The 22722-nt window shown below is 40.6% G+C and overlaps 3 protein-coding genes across 3 annotated transcripts; all 3 read left to right on the forward strand.

Annotated features, from left to right (window-relative positions):
• Positions 1 to 2813: 2813 nt before the first annotated feature.
• Positions 2814 to 9851, forward strand: LOC310938839 (arrestin domain-containing protein 3-like). Its single transcript, XM_083903464.1, has 6 exons — positions 2814 to 3101; positions 3263 to 3320; positions 3413 to 3560; positions 5648 to 5744; positions 6706 to 6965; positions 7947 to 9851. Exons 1-6 carry the CDS (start codon positions 2846 to 2848, stop codon positions 8517 to 8519), a joined length of 1392 nt encoding a protein of 463 aa, XP_083759590.1. The 5' UTR covers positions 2814 to 2845; the 3' UTR covers positions 8520 to 9851.
• A 543-nt stretch (positions 9852 to 10394) lies between these two features.
• LOC310939459 (arrestin domain-containing protein 3-like) lies at positions 10395 to 14517 on the forward strand (the record flags this gene model as incomplete). The annotated part of the gene is made up of 6 exons (XM_083904224.1): positions 10395 to 10638; positions 11116 to 11173; positions 12015 to 12165; positions 13723 to 13822; positions 13906 to 14165; positions 14401 to 14517. 6 exons carry the CDS (start codon positions 10395 to 10397, stop codon positions 14515 to 14517), a joined length of 930 nt encoding a protein of 309 aa, XP_083760350.1.
• A 2344-nt stretch (positions 14518 to 16861) lies between these two features.
• LOC310939409 (uncharacterized protein) lies at positions 16862 to 21370 on the forward strand. Its single transcript, XM_083904152.1, has 6 exons — positions 16862 to 16958; positions 17808 to 18187; positions 18807 to 18927; positions 19446 to 19571; positions 19732 to 19822; positions 20052 to 21370. Exons 1-6 carry the CDS (start codon positions 16907 to 16909, stop codon positions 20248 to 20250), a joined length of 969 nt encoding a protein of 322 aa, XP_083760278.1. The 5' UTR covers positions 16862 to 16906; the 3' UTR covers positions 20251 to 21370.
• Positions 21371 to 22722: the final 1352 nt, after the last annotated feature.

Here is a 22722-nt window from a genome sequence, read left to right on the forward strand (position 1 = left end):
GCATATTTACAGAAACTACAACAAGAACACAACAGATTTTAAAGAGTAGTTTTGGTTTGTACCACTGTGTACCACACACACACAACAACAACAACAACAGTAACTAACCTGTGCAGATGTTAAAGGACAAGAACTTTCTCCCTTCATTTCCTCACACATGTCTGATTTCCTTGTGGCCTTGACTTCAGTTCCTTCTGTCAATGTTGCACACGGAGCGTTACCATGGCAACCATCTCCATGGTGACCATCTCCACGGTGACCATCTCCACGGTGACCATCTCCATAGCACCTCATGTTTACGGTGATTTAAACTTTTACTGTGCTGCATTTAACACTTTAAAATCACAGACAGTGGAACATTTGTCGACTAATACAACAGTGGACTATACTCACACTGTACTCACACTGTACTCCCACTGTACTCACACTGTGCACACAATGTACTCACTGTACTCACACTGTGCACACAATGTACTCACTGTACTCAGACTGAGACTGTACTCACACTATACTCAGACTGTGCACACAATGTACTCACTGTACTCAGACTGTACTCACACTGTACTTAGACTGTGCACACAATGTACTCAGACTGTACTCAGACTGCACTGACAATGTACTCGGACTGTACTCACAATGTACTCGGACCATACTCACAATGTACTCAGGGTGTACTCACACTGTACTCAGACTGTACTCACACTGTACTTACACTGTACTCAGAGTGTACTCACAATGTACCCACTCACACGACACACTGTACTCAGACCATACTTAGACTGTACTCAGACCATACTGAGACTGTACTCAGACTGTACCACCATGGCTCACTCCCACTTTTTGTTCACATATTTTGATATTTACGTACATTAAATGTCATAAACTTTATAAAGCCTTTTACTTCAGTAATATTATACCAAAAATATTACTTCAACCAAGATGCTCAATTTATCTTCCTCTGGTTTAATGAACCCAAACAACAACTTGCTACAACCACGAACGTTTGTTAATTCGAACGTTTGTCGCGTGCTCCGTCAGCGGCAGCCATTTTGACTGAGTCCCAGCAGGTGAACATTAATGACGTTAATGACGTTAATGAGTTCACTTTCACGTTCAGGGGAAAATGTAAACACGGTGAAAAGTGAAATAAAGAGGTTAAGAACACTTACATGAGTCCACACCATGGATTATATGTGTTATACGAGTCCACACACAGGTGAGTTTAGCGCGGAGTAAAGTGACGGTTGATGACGTTACAGCGAACACCGAGAAACGGCCTATACACCGGTGGTCACGTGCCCCCCGGCCGGCCCGAGGCCCCGCCCACTTTAAAATGTTTTGATTTTATTTGATTATTTTATTTTTTACACTCGTGGAATTTCGATTAATACCCTATCATGCATTTAGAAAATTACAACAACAATAATAATAATAATAAAACATATTTTGCCTGTTTTATTCGTGTAACTTTTATTATTATTATTCCTTTTCTCCTTTTTTTTTAAAATCACAGTTCACAACATCTTTTCGCTTGTGTGCCATTGTCATTCATGTGTGTGTGCGGGGTTTGTCATTACAAACTGTACATTCCTGTACACTAGGTGGCAGTAGAGGTCTTTGAGCATATTAATGGGCGTTGTCCACATGGGCCTTACGTCACGTCGCCGCCATATTGGTCCGGTTAGACCGGTCACGGACTTTGTATGTATGAAAAATCAGAGTATGGATGCAAACTCAGAGTGTGTATGAAAATTCAGAGTATGTATGAAAACTCAGAGTATGTATGAAAACTCAGAGTATGTATGAAAATTCAGAGTATGTATGAAAACTCACTCTTTCCCCTGAAATGTAGTGGTTTCTTGTATGAAAACTCACAAAAACTGTCTTATTAATTCAGAAAAACACATTGTTATTTTATTTAAGGGATACTTGAGTAAAAGTACAAATGTCTTACCAGAAAGTAAAAGTCTTAAAGTGCATGACATTTACTGTACGTAAGTATCTGAAATAAAGTGCACTTTGGTTTTAGAAGTAAAAGTATTTTAAAAAAGTAAAATAAAGGCGCATGTGCACTTTATCTCATAATTTCGACTTCTTTTATCTCATACATTATGATTTATTATCTCATAATTTCTACTTTATCTCATAATTATGACTTTTTATCTCATAATTTCGAATTTATTGTCTCATAATTATGACATTTTATCTCATAATTTCTACTTTATCTTATAATTATGACTTTTTATCTCATAATTTCGACTTTATCTCATAATTTCGACTATATTATCTCATACATTATGACTTTTTATCTCATAATTTCGACTTTATTATCTCATAATTTCGACTATATCTCATAATTTCGACTTTATTATCTCATAATTATGACTTTTTATCTCATAATTTCGACTTTATTATCTCATAATTTCGACTTTATTATCTCACAATTATGACTTTCTATCTCATAAATTCTACTTTATTCTCTCATAATTATGACTTTTTATCTCATAATTTCGACTTTTTATACCTCCCCTTTCTCTGCCGGAAACGGGCTTCCATATAATTCTATACTTAAGTACAGTAATGAAGTATTTGTACAACATTGATATTAAGAGAGTCCGGGTCTTGCCCGGACCAATATGGCGGTTCACTGTTGATTCCATGTGGGCGTTCCCCTTTTCCTGTCTCGCGGCACAGATTCAGAACAACACGGCGGGTCGGAAGTGACGACAGAAGGGAGGGTGAATCATCCACTATTACTTCATTACTCCACTATTACTCCATTCACTAAACACCGACACTGTAGTTAACGTCTCACCGCTCCGTTAACGCTCCGTTCACCGTCAACATGCCTGCTGTGGACAACATGACCATCATTTACGAGGCGCTCAACGAGCACGAGACGTTCTCTCCCGGGGACACGATCGTGGGAAAAGTGGTCCTGGTTCTGTCGAAGGACGTGAAAGCGCAGAGTCTGTTTATTAAAGCTAAAGGAGACGCTAATGTGCGCTGGTCCAAAAAGTCCGGAGAACACACGCACACATACCACGCGCACAGGAGGTATTTCAAACTGAAGGAGTTTTTAATCCCGGAGTCTTCATCGGGTAAGTCTTCACCTTTTTGATCCACTATATTTTACTCCTAAAACTCTCTCAGTGACTCGTTTGGACACATATAGACGAGCATAGCCAGGAATTGAACCCACAACTCGCCCTACCACTGAGCAGTGATTGGTCCACTAACGCCATCATTCTTCCCTTTTTAGAGACGGAAATTTCCCGAGGGAGCCACGTCTACCCCTTCAGATTCACCATCCCATCACTGTTAGTATAATAAAAACATGTGTCGTAGTTTACACAGTGTGAATGACAGTAAATAAACACGAAGCTGCTGTTTGTGTTGTTCCCACACACAGCGATATGCCTCCATCCTTCAAGGCAGCTCATGGATCCATCATCTACAGACTGGACGCTGTGCTGTCCAGGAGCTGGAGGATGGACCACAGCGTCTGCAAAGAGATCAAGTTTGCCTCAAAGCCTGTGTCAAGTCTACAGATGCTGATGGTGGGTAAATATTATGTGACCATGCATCGACACGTACATCTACTGCAGTTTATCCTCCACATGATCGTCGCTGAGCCCGTCTCAGACCATAGGTGGAGCATAAGGGATTAGATTTGGAACACTAACACTAACCCGAGTGAGTGAAATATCCATTTAATCATTCAAAAATGATCTTGAAGTCTTGTTTGCGCTCCCTCACTCCAGTTTTCCCCGTCGACATCTGACAAAATAATTATAAGTGTGTAAAGTTTATAATCTGACAAATTATAACAGTAAGTAACTTGTTGGAAGTATTGAGCCTGTGACTACTTCCGTCCACTGTGCGAAATACAGAGGGGTCTGGGGGGGTTAGACCCCCCTGATTAACACGCAAGCCCCCCTGAAAGCCTCAAATAGAAAATTTGAGGGGGGTCTAAACATGTTACAGTGTAATTGGAAAGCATGTTTTTTCCTAAAGATTTCTGTAATTTCAGTTTAACATATATTCATACATAATACACTTTGCATTCCTTCTTATCCTTTTTAACCAGACAAAATGTCAATTATTTTATTTCTAATTGTGTATTTTTAATGTTTTAATCAATTGCTTTCCAAATGGCAATGTGGAAAAGGTCCACACAAGCCCACATCTGACAGGGAAGATGGCCAATACTGCAGGGTGGCACCTGGGGTGGTGAAACAGTATTGCGCAACAAATGGGAGATGGGACCCCCCGATTATTAATGGGTATTTCGCACACTGCTTCCGTCCCATTGAGCTGATCTCTCCCAATCTCAGAAGTCAATCACAGGGTATCCGCGGGGTCTTAAAAAGTCTTAAATCCAATCATTTGAATTTAAGGCCTTAAAATGTCTTAAATTCTCCTAAAATCTCATAAAAGGTCTTAAATGCAGTTTTTGAAAGGTCTTAAAAATCTATTAACGTTACTTTTATTTAAAACGTGCATAAGCTTCAGTCTCGATTTGAAATGTTTCTATTTTTGAGGATGCGATAACAACAATAACTACAACACAGAACTAAAGTAGGTCACCTGTGCTTCCCGGGGAGAGTTTATCGAGCACCATTAGCTAGTGTGCTGTGAGCGCGCCACGGTGTGTTTCAGCTTAGCATAGCAGCGGAGAAAACTTAATGAAAGCCCACAGTGAAGCCGAATTGCAAGGTCAACGATTTGTGGCTCCAATTCTCCTTCATGTCTTTTGTACTTTTTTGTCAGTATGGATTTGAAATGGGTCTTAAATTGTATTCATTATGGTCTTAAAAAAGTCTTAAATTTGACTTGTTGAAACCTGCAGAGACCCTGCAATCAGCAGGGTTAGGGTTTAGGGTTAGGCCCGCCCCCTGGTCACAATCGCAAACAAAATTCCTCGTGTAAACAAATGCAGTAACGTATAGAACAGACTTGGTTGTATTTCTGCTAACAGGCCCTGCTTTGCCCTAATCTCATTCAAAGATCTTGGATTCAGTTGCACAACACTAGTGTGTAAGGTAGTAGTTGATGCAGAATTGAGGCAAACGTAATCAACACAAGGCAGATTCGTTAAAACGTAATTTGACATGAAGGTTTGGAGTTTGAAGTTCAGGTCCGACACGTCGGCAGGCATCGGACGTTAAAATAGTCCTGAGCACATAGTAAGAAGAAGAATGGCTGAGCAAACACAGGTGGCTTTGTGTTTGTGTTCTGGGCGTTTCAGAGCAGACTAACGTGATTTGAAACGTTGTTTAAGTTGGGCAACGTGGTTACTAACACCACATATTTCTACATTACTGTACACACACACACACAAATGCTTGTATAGATGTGAGTGGAACGTCAAAACTGAACCACAAACCACAATGGAAATACCAAGGTACATGAAATACCATGTTGATTTCATTTTTGTCATAACTATTATTATTTTTTCAATTTCAAATTTCAAATAAATACCAATCGCTGCATTGTTACATCCCAACTACTGAGAGATTATATTTAAAGGTCCTGAGTACATGCACACGACTGTTGTCTTAATTATATATATATATATGTATATATATATGGGTATACATAAGTGGATCCAAGGTCATTTTGTGTCCTGTTTCTTTCATTCCAGAGTCCTCAAGTTGGATCCACAAAGAAAGAGATGGGCTTGTTCTCTTCAGGACGCGTCCACATGGACGTCACCATTAATAAGAGAGCTTTTGCTCCAGGTACAGAACAGTTCCTCTTCAAACACGACCACGTCAGCATTATGAAACACGTCTGTATTACTTCACAGAACAAAACCTGTTTCCTTTGTTTCATCACACCCAAGAGTTTTAGTCATTTTGAGTTTTTGTACAGTTTGTGTACAGATCTTTGTCCTGACAGACACGCTGAGGAGAAGCAGCTGTTTCTAATCACATGATTCACAGCTGACTCACGACGAATGTGGCTTTGTATTGCTAGAATAGCAGAGGTATTTTTTAGAAAATGTGCTTCCCTCCCTCAATCTTTCACTGTTGTAAAAAAAGTTGTTTTCCATTTTCAAAATGTGCCCTACTGTGATGCAAAACGCGTCATTTGACTCACAGTAGGGCACATTTGGATAAGGGAAAACAGATTTTTTCAGGGAAAAACTGAGGGAGGGAAGCACATTTTCTAAAAAATACTACTGCTATTCTAGCAATACAAAGCCACATTCAAATCGGTGAAGTATCCCTTTAAGCGTTCTGGGTGATTTCACTGACCTAAAATGAAACTGTGGTTCGAAAACAAGCTGCTGCAGGTAACAGCAACATGAACACTTCTCTGTCTCCGAGCCAAAGAGGTGAAGCATTTAGACGAAGAGGAGTAAAATTACTGTTTGACACTTTTTCTCACACCTTTTTTGTCTGGAAGTTGAAGTTTGTAAATGGCTCACTCCCCTCCACCAAAGTCCATGGAGAAAATCATCAATTTTACACCAGCAACTTTAAATGTACCATTCTGTGACTTTGGTATTTGACATCCTTGTTACACAGCTTCTGTGATGCTTTGAGCTAAAAAACACTGACTTTCTCTGTGGGCTTTGGTGCAGGGGAGTGAGCGCTTTACAAACCTGAGTTGATAGTGGTCACATAATGCTGTGGACATATTAAAATATCTATCTAGGATTGTTTTTAAATCGTGTTGTTTTTGTTGACTTCACAGGTGAAACTGTGATGATTTCTGCAAAAGTCAACAACTCCTCGTCCAGCGACATGACGCCCAAATACAAGCTGTTCCGGACCGTGCTGTACCGCGCCACCAACAACACCAAACACGAGAGCTACACCGTTTTCAAGGTGGTGGACTACAAATGCATCAAATCCCACACAGAGGCTGAGGTCACGTGTGCCATGAAGATTCCTGACGATCAGATGCTGACGATACAGAACTGTGAGATCATCTCAGTGGAATACGCAATCAAGGTATGTTTGAAGTTCAGAGGCTGAAGGCTCTGGTATGCTAACGCGCACATACACCAATCGCATCATATTCCAGACTTGTAGCGCCAACTGATGGTGAAGTGGGATACGACAGGACCTGAGTAATACCAGGGTTAGTGTTATTCCAATGTTGCCATGAGAGATGTTAACACTAGGGCTGTAACGATACACAAAGTCACGATTCGATTTGTATCACGATTTTTGACCCACACAAATTAATGTAACATTTAATAATAAATATTGTGGAACACTGTGAACAGATTTGAACATAACTGGGACTGGGATTTGTACCCAAAGCATGCTGGGAAGTGTAGTTCTTCATGAGAAGCAGTTGTAACTTGTCTTGATGCTCTTATTTTGGGGCTGGATCCGTGAATCTTGTTCGTAGAGTGATAAAAATCTGTGAATTCTCCGCTGTTTACATAATCACGCTGACGCTCCGGTGACGCTTTTAAACATGTGCGCTGTAACGGTTTTTTTCCACTCCTGCAGGTTTGATCCATCAGTTTTTTAACTGTGTTTGGTGAACATAAGAATGGTTTATATGAGCTTTTAGCTGAGTTTCTGACCTTTCTGTGGGTATGCAGCATGTCTGTGTTTGTCAAAGTTAGACATGGTTTTATGCCGCTTTTGTCGCTGCGTCTGACGCTGCCCCTGGTACTGAGGACATCAGTGAAGAAGAGATTAACGATTAAAAAACATAACGCGTTAATGATGACTGTAATTTATTAATCACAATTAACGATAATTTGACACCCTAATAAAAATAAGTTTGGTAGCACTAACAGCTCATATCATGTGGCTGACTGGAAAAATAACTGGGAGTTAGAAAGAGCGTTTAGAGATTCTGTTTTCTCACGCCACGAGACAGGTTTGTGGCTCTGAGTATCGCGATTTTGATTTCGATACGAATATCGTTACAGCCCTAGTTAACACTGTTGTGTTTCTTCTTCTTCTTCTCAGGTCTACCTGGACATCAGTCTAGCGTCTGATCCAGAGGTCAATTTCCCGGTGGTCATTATTCCTCAGTACCTTGTTTCTGGCTATCACCCTGGTGGAGCTGTGGCTCCATATCCAGCTGGAGCTGCTGGAGGCCCGACTAACAGCGACTTCCCTCCCCAAGCTGTGGGCCCATACCCTGCAGCCTTCCAGCCAGGACTTCAGACCTATCCAGCTTCAGGACCTGCGTACCCCCCACCTGTCCTGTACCCTGCGATGCCTCCACATGCAGCTGGAGGCTACAACAACCCGATGCCCCAGCAGCTCGGTCCTTACGCGTCTCCGTTATCATCGTCGTCCTCCGTCGATGTTCTCCACCCTCCGCCTTCTGTCCCGTCGTTTCATCCACCTCCGTCCGCCCCAGAGATGAAGCCACAGCCTCCCCCGTCTTACTCCATGTTCTCGACTGATCCGCCCGCTCACAACATGCAGCCTTCTGCACCAACCATGAACATGGACTTCCTGTCTCAGACGGACGAAGCTCCTCCAGAATATCACATCCTGTTCCCACCATACGCTCCTGCAAATACAAAATAAGAGCATGAGTCTCTATAATAATGTGTCATCTTGGTTTTGGTAATAATGGATTAGTTTTTACATGTGTAATATTTATGTTCCAAGAAATCTCAGTAAATCTACCACAAGTGGGAGGAGTCGGTCGATTTACGCAACGCCGCCCCCTTCTGTCGTCATGTGCGTATGACAGCGGTGTCAGAGTCAAGAGTGTTCAGGAGATTCAGGAGCTGATCCTGGGTAACTGGTGAGCAACTTGACCTTCAGATAATCCTACCATATTTCACAGAATAGTTTTTAAACTGCACGATGACGTATACTTTGAAACAAATCCATGTTTATGTGAAAGCAGAGGGTTGAACTTTAATCAAACCTCTAAGTGAGCGTTAATGTGATGTTGAATTGCATGTATGTGATGAATATAATCAAATATGTTATGATTATCATTATTATTATTATTAATCTGAGATAACCGTAGGTTTGAGACCTTTGGTGTGAGATGTTTGTCTGCTCACATCCAAAACACTAGAATCCCCCATACGTACGTTAAAGTTGACATTAACTGGACGAGTGCTTTCAGGCTTCTCTTGAACGGCGTTTGTTTGTGCGAGGTTTACCACGGACTTGTCTGACCGCCTTGTGTGAAACTGAATGTTTGTTCCAGTGCCTCCTCCCTCTGGGCTTGAAAATCCTCGGAAAACTACTTTTAAGGCTGAATATTTATGCACATATTTACTGCTGGTCTGTTCGAGCGGGATTAGCGTAGCCTGGGGTCGTTTTACCCAAAGTACAAGTCACTGAGAAGCTGTGGTCATAATTATTTCACCTCTCCATGTAAAACTAGACCCATCCAAAAAGGGCTTCAGTGATCACCGTGGTAACTTCACTGGAAATGCAGCCGTGCCGCTTCCACATTGTTTGTTTGTATTAAGCAGCGATTGATTGAAGGAGGGAGGAAGTGTGTGCTTTTATTTGTGTTTTTGAACGTGCCTTCTTCAAGTTTAGTCTCCTAAACTGATCCCTTACCTCACGTCTCTGCACTGTGACTCCTTAAAGACGATCAAACTCTGGAAGATTGAGTTTGATCTCAGACTGATGTTTATTATACTGGATTATCAACACTTCACCACACAGTAGGAGTGAAGGATTGTTTTTAGTGGCTCTGTCCGTTTGTTTGTGTTTCCACACTTGCACTTGCCAATATGACCAACAGAGGCCGCCAGAGGCTTGTTGCGTCTGCCATCTCTTATTGCCTTGTTTGTATATTTGTGGTTTTAATAGTGTTTTGTTTTTATCTTTGCAAGAAAAACCTAGTTCATTTGATCTTTTACGATATCTGATGTCAGAAATTTTATATACACACATATATAGGTATATATATATAACTACAGCTGTGTTTCCTTATGAACAGACCGGTGATATTGTGTTCCCTCAGGTCTTGCATTTCATACAGTAAATATAAATAAAGACAAAACCCTGAAGATTGAAATATGTTTGTTTAATTTGATGCTGTCCATAATAATAAATGTATAAATTCCCTTAAAGGCTGAACCTTTGATGTCAGTTGGTATATGTTCTAGTTTAGTGTTTTAATTATAGTTAAACCACATTATTATTGACGTCATTTTAAATAAATGTATTATTACGATGTGATATCATGATTCATGACCACACGAGACGCTCATTGGCCCTCAGGTCATTTAACTTTGGCACCGCGTAAAGTGCGTAAAGTGCGTAATGGTGGATGTTGTTGCGTAGATTCCCGCTGATGTTGCTGATGTTGCGGATGCTTTGATGCTTTCATGTTCGGTTTGACAAACTCTGTCTGTGCGCGTGTCACATGTCCACCATCACCTCTCGTCTCTGTGCGCGAGGACGAGGACAGACACAGAGACCATCATGTCTCCGATCCAGGGTCTGTCTCTGACATGTGAAGCCGTCAACGCGGAGACGATTGTCTCTGAGGGGGACGTCCTCACGGGGACGGTGTCCCTCACTCTGTCCAAAGACACCAGAGTCAACGCGGTCTTCGTCAAAGTCACGGGGGACGCGCGCGTGCGCTGGATGTTCTCCAAGACGTCTCACAACGCGTCACTCCGCTATTTCAAACTCAAGAAACACTTTGTGGCGGAAAACGACAAAGGTATAATCTGACTTTGACTTTCTTCATCTTTATATTGTGACGTCACAAGTGTTTACACCATTTATAGATCGTTTCTAACATTGTTTTGTCAGTTTGTCACTGATTTATTTGACTTACAGGAGGAATACTTCAAATACTTCAGTAAAAATATAATAATATTATATCAGTAGTAATATTCTGCTGTCTGTAGATAAACTGATCAATTTGCAGATAAACTGATTGCAGATAAACTGATTGATTGGCAGATTAACTGATCGATTGGCAGATTAACTGATCGCAGATAAACTGATCGATTGGCAGATAAACTGATCGATTGGCTGATCGATTGGCAGATAAACCGATCGATTGGCAGATAAACTGATCGATTGGCAGATAAACTGATCGATCGGCAGATAAACCGATCGATTGGCAGATTGATTGATTGAATATCTTTGTGGCTGCTTTGATTGAGGATTTTAAACGTTCTTTCTTTTGTAGGCACTGTACTTTCCAAAGGAGTCCATTGCTTCAAATTTACCTTTCAAATCCCACACAGGTAAGTTAGCATGTCTCACTTTGACTGAAGGGTTGCTGGTTCCAAGCCCAAGTATAGAGTATAGATGGGAGGGTCGAGTCAGGATCAGGTCATCCTCTGCAGATGGAGAAGGACAAAAGACAAAAACATGTATTACTTCATTATTATAATCACAAATCACTGCATTCATTTGAATCTTCATATTGTTTTATCCTTGGTAGAAGACCTGAGTATATATTATATATACGTATATATGTGTATATATATATATGCCACATTGTATAGATTTGGATGCATCACTGATGTTAGTTATTAGTCAAAGATCCATCATCTATCATCATCTACACTACCGTCGACCTGTCTAATATATAAAGTACGAGTATGTGACCAGTAAAAGTAGAAGTAGAAGTCACTTTTTTATAGTATAAGTTCAACTTTATGACATTTACTGTACTTAATTATCAAAGTCATTTTCTGATAAATAAAGAGTACTTCAATTTTAGAAGTAAAAGTAAAAAATGTTAAGGATCGAGCCACGGTGGCTCAGTGTTACAGTTGGGCAAGTTGTCTTTCAGCTGGAAGGCTGTGGGTTCAATTCCTGGTTCTGCTAGTTTATGTGTCCTTGAGCAAAGACACTTAACCCCACATTGAAGCGTGTGTAAAGCAGCTCATCGAGAATATAACGTTTCTTCTTCTGATTTAATCTGGTAGTGACGACGTAGTTAGAGGAAAGTAAACATTGATAGAAAAAGAAATAACAAAGTAAAGATATGTGACTGTTGTACTTTTCTTACAGTAACAAAGTATTTGTACTGTGTTATAAACTGCGTCCTGATGCAGTCTCTCTCTCTCTGTGTCACAGGGACATGCCGTCATCCTTCTTGGGTTATCATGGATATATCATCTACATGCTCGTAGCCAAAGTGTCCAGGAACTGGCGGCGTCCGTCCACGGCACGAGCCAAAATTAATCTGGTGTCAAATTCTTTACGACACTATGGACAGTTAGCCACGGTGAGTGGAACATGGTCACGCTACGTTTAAGGTGCCATTAAAACTGAAATATTGAGATATAGATGCTTACATATCAGACAACAGGAAGTAATAATCTGAGGATGAAAGTGTTTTTCTCTGTGTAATGAGAGAGAATCAGTAAAACCTCAACCTCATCAGTGTGTGTGTCTGTAAACAGGAAGTGCTGGTGGTTTGTGAGAGAGTGAAGAGAGTGTTGAAAGAGAGGAAATTGACTCGTGTGTCACTTCGAGATGTCAGTCTTAATGGCTTAAGAGATTAAGTCAAGTAAAATGAAGTTTATTTCTCTGATCCAACAGTGACAGTGACAGGTTGTGTGTTAGAATGACTGCACAGGGAAAGGTCAGAGGTCAGGTTTGACAATAGTGTGACTGGGTTTTCGTGAGGACAAGATACAGCATGTAAGACAAATGTTGACTGAGTGTTTGTAGGGCGTGTCCAATCAGATCAATCCAGTCTTATAAATAAGAAAATATATATATATAATGTGAAAGAAATTTCATTGGAGTCATCGGTGTTGGTTAAATCGTGTCTTTACTTCATGCATGAAGGAGAGAAACTGTCACCAAAGCTGGTCTAAATGTTCTCTCAAGTTGCTTCAGAAAGCTCAAACATATATACAGTCACATCAAAGCAAGTTACAACAAGACAACCCACTTTCTTTATGACCCACACATGTCATCCTGTGCCCCTCATGCCGACCCCTGCTTTTACGATCCCATCATTTGTTCACAGCTTGACTTTTGGTTAATTGTTATCTTTAACAACATACAGAAAACCTTACACTAAAACCTCCCTCACGGGAACAGGAAAACAATTTATTTCCCACAATAACTAATCCAATCCACTTTGTTTGTAAAGCACATTTTAAAACAACAACGTTACCAAAGTGCTGCACAACAGATACAAAACAGTCAAAATAAAGAAAGTTCAAATACAATAAAAACATTTTTAGAAATATAAAAATATCTCACGCTGTATTAAAAGCCAAATGAGTTTTTAGGCGAGATTTAAAGGTGCCATATGTAAGAATGTGACCAAAAATGGTTACTGCATTCAAATTCAAAATACCGAGGAGGATTTGACGTAACTGGCAACCAGTGGTTGCTCAGCAGCTGAGACTCTACTGACTGCAATGATTGGTAGACGGCGGTAGGTGGCGCCACATGACGCCAAAACATGATTTCAAAACATAAACATGATTTGCAGTCTGCAAAATATATTTTTTAATGCTAATATTTTGTCTGTACTGTTGTTGTTGGTGAGTTCAGTTTGTTATATGAACATTATTCCTGAGTCTCTGTGACATATTAGGAGGATTTTATGATTTATTACATAATGCATCTTTAAAAGTATTCAGGGTGGAGGCCATTTTGACATGGGTGGGTTTGCTCAATCCATAGCTTAGGAGCTACCACTGAAAAAACACAGTCTGCCCTGGTCTTTTGTCTGCTTTTGGGCACAACAAGAGGCAACTATACATATATATATGTATATACATATACATATACATATATATGTGTGTGTTTTCTTTCCTAGCGTCCTCAGGCTCGTTCAGTGGAGAAGACGCTGGGTTTTTGTTTTAAAGAAGGCGTGGTCCAACTGCATGCCGTCATCAACAGAGATGTCTGCTCCCCAGGTAAAGTCACTGAAGCTATATATGTATATATATATATATATATGTAAACTAATGTCATTGTGTTGTTGTTGTTCTTCTCATAGGTGACAAGTTTTCCGTGGTCGCCACAGTCCACAACATGTCCACCAAAACAGTGAGGCCCACGTTCCTGTTGTACCGTCAGACCGTGTACAACGCCAAAGGCCACGAGAAAACCCGGCACAAGCGTCTGTACAGGATGATCGGGAACCCGGTCGCGCCGCGCTCGGACAGGACCTCGGTCACGTGGCAGAGCGACGTTCCCGACAACGCCATCTACACCATCGACAACTGTGAGCTCATCTCTGTGCGATACTTTGTCAAGGTTTGTCTTCACTTTGTCTCCTATGTTTTATCAAATATGTGTTTACGGTGTGTTCAGGATAAATGAGGAAGTGAAGTTTTATGACAGTAAAAAGTACTGGTAAAAAGTATACTACTACAACTAAGATTCAAAAAGGTCATCGTGAGTTTTGTGTCCATAAACCAAAGAGCTCACACAGCACAGATGTTGGTACAAAATGATCAAAAATAACCTGACCTCATGTGAATGTTTCCAGGTGTATTTGGGCATCAGTTGTGCGTGGGACCCAGAGGTGGTGCTCCCCCTGGTGGTCATTCCTGCCAACTTCACCCATCTTTACGGGGGCCAGGTGAAGCCGCCGCTGTGTCAGTGACGGCTGCTGTTTCTGCTGAACATAAGAAGAGTCACATAGCTGTAGATCATGGGAGGATGGTTAGTAATACGTTTGATTTAAGGGGCACAGTTTAAAGCACTCGTGGTCACCTGACGGGACAGGATTCAAAAACAGAAAAACACAATAAAAACAAGTGAAATGAAGGCGATAAAAAAGGCGATTCTATAAAAAAGTGTGAGTCATGAGTCTGGATTTAAAGGTGTGAAGATGTCGCGTGGAGAACATTTGTTTTTCCTTAATGTTTTGTTTGTTTACATAATGTAGCTTTAACATATTTTATATTTAGTCTTTAAATAAACTGTTGTTTCATGTAATGTTGACGTGTTGTTTCAGAAATAAAGTGAAGTGGACTGATTCTTATTGTCTCCAATAATATATGAGAGTTATTGATCACAGTCATGATTTAAGGCAGGGCCACATCAGCATCATGTTACCCTCAAAGGGTCAGATGTAACATACAGAATAAATGTAACTAAATGTAACCAAATATAATGTAAAATAAAGATAACTACTCCGTAACATATTGATCAATAACTATCTGTACATTAACTTGTTTTTATGGTCAAAAACCTATAGTTGCTGTAAACGAGCTGATAGAAATTCTCTTTTCTGAAGCTGTTTCCCAGCCGCGATATTTCAGACATAAATCTCACCCCCAGAAGACAGACTGTGTTGTGATTGGCCAGCCAGTGCAGAGCCTTCCCAACTGTCTTGTGATTGGCCAGTACCCGGAAGTGACATAATCAGCACACCCGCTCTCAGAAGCGCAGCTCCCCCCTCTGGAACGGTGGATGCACTGCTACTCATTATCAAAACATTGTTTTAACAATGATGCCATCACTTTGCGGGTAATGCAATCGCCGTGCATTGTGGGAAATGTAGTTCATGGTCAAGGCACGCCTTAAAGCAGCATAGACCTATTTTAACACAGATTTTTAAGACTCGCGGGCCACATTAAATGATGTGGCAGGCCACATCTGGCCCCCTGGCCTCGAGTTTGACACATGATTTAAGCACTGTTAAATTGAGGAATGACTGCAGGAGAGAACACAGTTTGAGTCCATGTCTCCTGACAGAGAAAAACATCACGTGACCTCTTCAGTGCTAAAAGCCGTCTCATTCCTCACAGTAATCCCATTCAGACTAGAACAGATTTATGAGCCTGAAGTCTCATTGGTAGTCCAGGGACTCCATGGAGTCCATGCTCACTGGTAGTAAACACATATTTGGTCCTGTATAGTGGTAACAAGAGTGTGTTTCAATGGTTAGACAGAAGCTGCATATGCAAAACTACACACACACTGTGCTCGTACACACTCTCTCCATGAATGTGACTCAGATCCACATATATTTTTCCACATGTGCTCCAGATGATGGAGGTTTGTGTTAACAGACCACTTAACAATAGAGGACTTAACAATGGCATTGTTTCATTATTAGAGCTTTTCTGGTACAAACACTTGAGTTATTCAGGTGGGGATTAAAACCTGGTCTTAATGAGGAACAACCTCATTTCAGAGGCTCTGACGCCAATGAACGACGAAAATGGCAACAACTAAAATGGCAAATGGCAACAACTAAAGACGCCAATAATTATAATATGATAATGAACGATGACAACTAACGACGACAATGATTGATGACAATGAACGGCAACAACTAACAATGACAATGAACGACAACGATGAACGACAACAACGAACGACAACAACTAATGACGCCAATGAACGACAACAATGAACGATGACAACAATGACAACGAACGACAACAATGAACGACAAGGACATCGAACGGTGACAACTAAAGACGCCAATGAACGACAACAATGAACGATGACAACTAACGATGACAATGAATGACAAGGACAACAAACGGTAACAACTAAAGACGCCAATGAACGACAACAATGAACGAAGGCAACTACTGTAACAATATGATCATGAACGATGACAACTAACAGCGACACGGCAACAACTAAAGACGCCAATGAACGACAACATTGAACAACGGTGACAATGAACGTCAACAATGAGTAACTACATCCAGGGTAAAATAGAACGGGAGCTGTTTATTTTAGTTGCTTTAGTTATTTTAGTCGTTTTTATTCCACAACAGAAACAAATATGAAAGAGCATAAAAACAGCTTTAAATCACACCGTGAAACACTGTGATATTTAGATTTTAACTCGATGAGTCTAGAGTGTGTGTGTGTGTATGTGTGTGCGTACGTGCGTGCGTGTGTGTTCGGTGTCCGGCTCCCTCTGATGGAGACACAGAGGGGGGTTCCGTCAGTTTTTTTGTTCCCACCCTCTTTACACTTGTTCTCGCTGCTGTTTCACAGTCTTTAAAATCTCTGTCATCGTCATCATGAACAAACACCTGCTGCTCGTGTGCTCGCTCTCTGTCGCCATGTTCACAAGTAAGTGCGTAAATAAGTAAGTACGTAAATAAATAAGTAAGTACGTAAATAAGTAAGTACGTAAGTAAAGCAAAAGTTAACCTTTTCTTCTGTCAGTTAACGGTCGTTAGCGTCTTTAAACGCAGTCGCTTAGCGATGTGAAAACTGTCCTAGAGACTAAAAAGTTCAAGTAAATAAAAGTACGTTATAGATTCATGCGTCTAAATAAATATACGTAACAAGCCTTTAAGGGGGTGCACGTGCACGTGAATTCATGTTCAGGGATTCGGTGAAGGTGATGATGATGATGATGACACAGCAAACTTTTAAACTCTGTTTAAAGCTAATTTAGCTGGATATTAGCTCAAAGTTAGCTTAAATAAGAACGATACTGTGACGATACTTTATCACCGACATTAAACCCGGATAATAACGGCTCTGATTTAGGGACCGTCAATAAATGTCTGCTTGAAGAGGAGGAGATGTCACGTGACCTACTAACACAAATATAAGCCTAAACACTGTGAACACGCTTATTTAAAATCAGATCTTAGTGTTTCTTATGTTTTATATGAACATTAAGGTGTTAAATAGTTTTAGTGTGCAATCTATATCAACGCGAAAACTTTTATTTTGAAATTCTGTCACAAATGGCCTTATTTTGATATCATAATGGAGTATCTTGATATAATCTTAGCTCATCATTAATATTTAAAATAGACAATGTACTTAGAATTAATACAAGTAATAAATACAAAGGCCATTTTTTGTTTTGCAGGTTATTATAAAACATCCAGCAGTGACTGAAGGTATTACTGTGGCCGTATTACATTTAAAGCTAAATAACGTATCCCCCTTGTTTTTCCACAGCAGCCTTGGGCTTTAAGATTCAGAACAAGCTGGTAGGTAAATGTCTGCAGGTGCAAGAAGGAACGTGGGGAGGTCGCGTGTCCTTAGGGGAATGCAGCCCATACTCAGCCACACAGGAGTGGCTGTGGAGGCCAGAGAGCCAGGCTCTGAGCAGCCACCACAGTGGAGAGTGTCTGACGGCACCAGCAGGAGAGTATGAAGGCGTCCACCTGCAGCCCTGCACTGATGAACCTGAGGCAGCTGTGGACATGGACAGTGAGCAGAGCAGACAGATGTGGTCCTGCTCTAAGAAAGGTCTGCTCAGTGTGACGGGCAGAGGGCTGCACCTCAGCGCCTCCCCACAATCCACTCTGGTGTTCGTGTCACGAGATCACAAACAGGTAATGACGTTACCTGTGATATGCATTAGGGGAGGGGAGAAATCATCCATTCACATAGGAATCGCCATTCTAATCATCCATGATTCTGAATCGATTCATAAACTTCAAAAATCTATTTTTGGAAAGCTAGCCTAAGCTTTTATTTATGCCAGTTTTTTTTTTGTATGTTTTTATTTGTTTTGAATGAATAAATGTTAACTTTTGTCTTAAGATTTTAGGGTCATTTTGATTGAATAAATAACGTTGACATTTTTACTCATACTCATAATTTATTCTTATTAATTTTCTGCTTTTTATGAAGACATATAATGAATATTGAGCAGATTTGAGTTTATTGATCTGGCCCTCAACAATATTTGTTATTACATTAACATGAGTTAAGTCGACGATTGCACTTAAATTTTAAAATGATCAAATAAATCTAAAAGTCAAGTAAATATAGCGACTTTCTTACCACTTAGAATCAGGATACACTGGCTTAACTTAAACATATATATATAATAATCAAATAACAATAAACTATTGAATCTCTGTGATCACTTAAATTGATCATTTGACAAATCAAATCATTCAAAATGCATCAAAACAACCACGTTAGTTTCTTCATGTTCTCAAACAGGGCAGCAGGTGGCGCTCACTTGACAACCAGACACTGTGCAGCGTGAGAGATGACAAACATCAGCAGCCTCAGCATCGATCCCACCATCATCACACTGATCTACACAGAGAGGCTGAGCCACGTAAGGACCTCAGAGGTTATCGTAGGTCTGAATGTTCCTGAGTTACTGAGCAACAACAGGAGGAACTGATGCAGATCCTGATTGTTGTCATGTTGCCTGGTTCAGTATCTGAACTGTGGGAAATTCCTTCAGGCAAAATCTGCAAAGATGCAGAAAGATGGAAAGTGCACAAAGTGGCCACTAGATGGCCCTGAGAGAGTTGATGATTTCACAACAGGAGAGCTAAGACCTTATTGACTGTGTGTGTGTGTGTGTGTGTGTGTGTGTGTGTGTGTGTGTGTGTGTGTGTGTGTCTAAGGCAGGACCTTAGGACCTAGCTTAACTTGACAAAACACTTAAAGTCTTCACTGCTGCTCTAAAGCAAACACAAATACACACACATAGAAGTGTGAAAACTAAGTGAATATAAAAATAAAAGACAGTTCAGTTTGTGTATACATTTTAGCTTCAGACTGATTTTAGACTGATTAAGCTTTATTCTGATTTAATGCCTGTCTCTTTATTCCCTGGACGTCCAGTCAAGGACAGAATGGACAGAAACGAGGATCCACAGAGTCGTGTCTTCACAGACGAGACACTTTTGTCTCAGAACACCAACTCCTCCTCCTCAGATCCCAGAATGGTTTTCTTAAGTATGGACTATGGTGAGTTTGGAGAATGAAAACATGTTGTATTATTATGACTGTACACTGTGTCACCACTAGATGGCGTCAGGAGAATGGAAAATGAGACTCACAGTTTGTGGTGACTGTGTCTGTTTTGAAGTAAGTTTTTTACGACGTTAAATCGTTGTTGTTTATTTAGGGATGTCGTGGAAGATCACCATGCTGGTGCTGAGCTCTCTGGCTCTGCTGCTGGGGACGATCATTCTCATCGTCAACGTCCACTACAGTCGGTGAGAAACCAAACACCACCATGGTTTTACTTCACCATTAAAGATTCATGTGGTTATATGAAGTGTGAATGATGAAAACACCACTATATTACATCAGAGAATAACTTCATGTGACCTTTTTTTTTATCTTAAATTAAAAACATTCCGTGTGTTGGTGCTGAAGCTGAGAGATAATCTTTAAACGACTGACCTCCATCACCCTCTCGTGTGTGTGTGTGGACGTTTCCAGGAGGAAGAAGGTGGTGTGTGTGCTGAAGTCTTACGCCGTGAGGCCGGACCGGAGCGTCCCTGGGTCGCCGGTGTCCAATGAAAGAGCGTCGCTGACGGAGAACGCCGTGCGTCTGCCGCAGGCAACGCCCACGCTGACACGAGGGGAGATCCTGATCCAGTGGAAGGACGGAAGTGTTACGCCACTGTACGAGGCCTGAGCTGACCATGCTGTGAGGGACAGAGTGAGAAGGTTAGAAACACTCTGGACATCTCTGCCACGCCTGCTTCACACCTGCTGCTCTCAAAGGCTTCATCTTCTAATTTATCTCTGACAGGAAACATCACATGGAGAGAGAGAGAGAATAGAAAGGTGTTATTTTAGTGTCATTATGGTGAAAGAACGTCAATAACATGATCAGCAGATGGTGCAGAAATCAACAGCTCTGTGTAAAACAGGGTTTGTGATCCATGAGTGGAGCGGAGTGTGTAGAAAATGAAAGAAATAACAAACAAAATAATAATAACAATAATAATTAGAGTCACCTGATGTCTCCCTCTGTCTTAATCTAATGTGTAAAGTATATGTGAAGAGGAGGATAAATCTGCCTCCTGTCAGACCTCTGTGTTTAAATGTTAGTGAAGATGGTTTTAACTGAGAGATTTCAGTGTTTTCTTGGTGTAAAAAGAAGGAGAATCACTCATTTAAGTGTTTTAAAGAAGCTCATCTGAAAGAGCACAAATGTGACTGTTAACTTTAAGACTAATTAAATGTCTCTAGAGTGAACAATGTTAACTCAGCTTATCACGACACGCCTCGGCTGCTCGGACTTGTGCTGTTAATGTCTGGATTAACCGGGTTATTTTAGAGAAAGTACAGTTACAAACACTGTTAGAAAGTTGTTTTCAGTGTTAGAAAATCTTAACCTGCTTTAATCCAGCACTTTAAACAACAACAACACAGATTATAGTTTAATTTGAGTTGTTAAATGGACGTGAACAGCTCTTACAGTAGTCGTCAAAACAGCTGAGATACTGGAGATTTCTACTAAAACATGGTGGTCTTTAATGAGTCATTCTGGGACAATGAAAAACAGCAGTTTATGCAGGTGATCGAGTAATTGAAGACAAAAATAAAGTCTGACCTAAACGTTCATGTTTAATTCCACTCTGGACCTTTAACAGTCGTCATAAACATTTATTAACGTGTTTAAAGTGTTTAAAGTTTCCATGATTCTGCTCTGAACTGTTTGTTTATAAGAGTTCACAGTGAAGACGACTGAAGAAGGAGCTTCTGTCTGCGGTGATGATGATGATGTTGTTCATTTAAACTATTTTGTAACTCTGTGAAATGTCTAATAATAATAAATGTTATGTTGTGTTTCTACATTTCTATATTGTGGTTTATTATTATTATTATCCTGAGTCAGATGGAAAAGGAACAGTCGTTAAATTAATGACATCAGTCATTTCAGCTGCGTTAAGTCGATGATGATGATGATGATGATGATGATGATGATGATGTTTCCAGAGGACATGATATTTCCTCCTGCTCTGGAAACTTCTCTCGTCTCAGCAGGAAAAATCTACAGTTTTGTTTGTCAGGTTAATTTGATCTTGTCGTCTTTATTTGAACAACAGTGAGCAGATCTGTGTTTGAGTTCTACAGAGTTGTAAATGTTTGATTTGACTCTCTTTCTGCGCACTTTAAATGAACATTTTTCCTTCTTTTTTAAAGAGGAAGTAGCACCTTAACCCTGAGCAGGAAGTCCGTCGTCTGCCTGCTGCTAACATTTACTGTAATGAGAGGGTTCGACTTTTACTGAACACAACACAGCAGCCTCAGAACGTCCACGGCCTCCTACGCCCTGTTCATAACCACAGCCACAGGCTGGAGAAGAGACCACTGTTTTCACTCTTTCTTTTTCCTGCAAACACATCACTCTGTAGCTGTGATAACAGTTGTTAGATATCTGCATTTTCAATGACCATGGACCTGTGTGTGTGTGTGTGTAAAAAACAGGACACACAGTACGTCCACAGCGTTCCCACAGGGCCTTGAAATCCTGGAAAATTTGCGAATTGGAAATTTTTTTTTGAAAATGGCCCGAAATAGACACGAGTCATTGAAAGTGCTGCAAGAAAGACGTTCAGTTGATGTTTAGCTAAATGTCTCCCTTGTTTGTTATGACGCCACCTGCTGGTTCACGCCCTGCGTTGCTTGACGTGAGATTCCGTGCAGAACAATGAGCGAGTAAAGTTAAGACAAGAGGGAGCAAACTTGGAAATGAACATTCCAAGATCTCTGTAAAGACAAAGACAAAAGACAAAGACGGACTTTGACGAAGATTACAAACACAATCACTTTCTAACATGAAGCTGTGTCAGCACATTCAGCCCTTGAATTTGAGGGAATTGGTCCTTGCATTTGATGTCCACCAAGGTGAGGGAACTCTGCATACATATATCGTAGGTATATGTATTGTTCATCTCTGCGGCTTTGGATTTGAAATAAAAGCAGCGACTGGAGGGTGAAACACTGACTCTCAGCTCTATAACTCTGAGTAACTCCAGTTCAGGACTTCATCGCCTTAAAAAGACACCGTTAAAAACTGTGATTCAATGAAAATCGGGTGTGCTGAGTTACTGAGCCAAAACACTGACACACTGAGCTGTATCTGCACAGACGTGTC

This window comes from Microchirus variegatus (genome assembly GCF_963457635.1).
Source record: "Microchirus variegatus genome assembly, chromosome: 17".
Lineage (NCBI taxonomy): Eukaryota > Metazoa > Chordata > Actinopteri > Pleuronectiformes > Soleidae > Microchirus > Microchirus variegatus.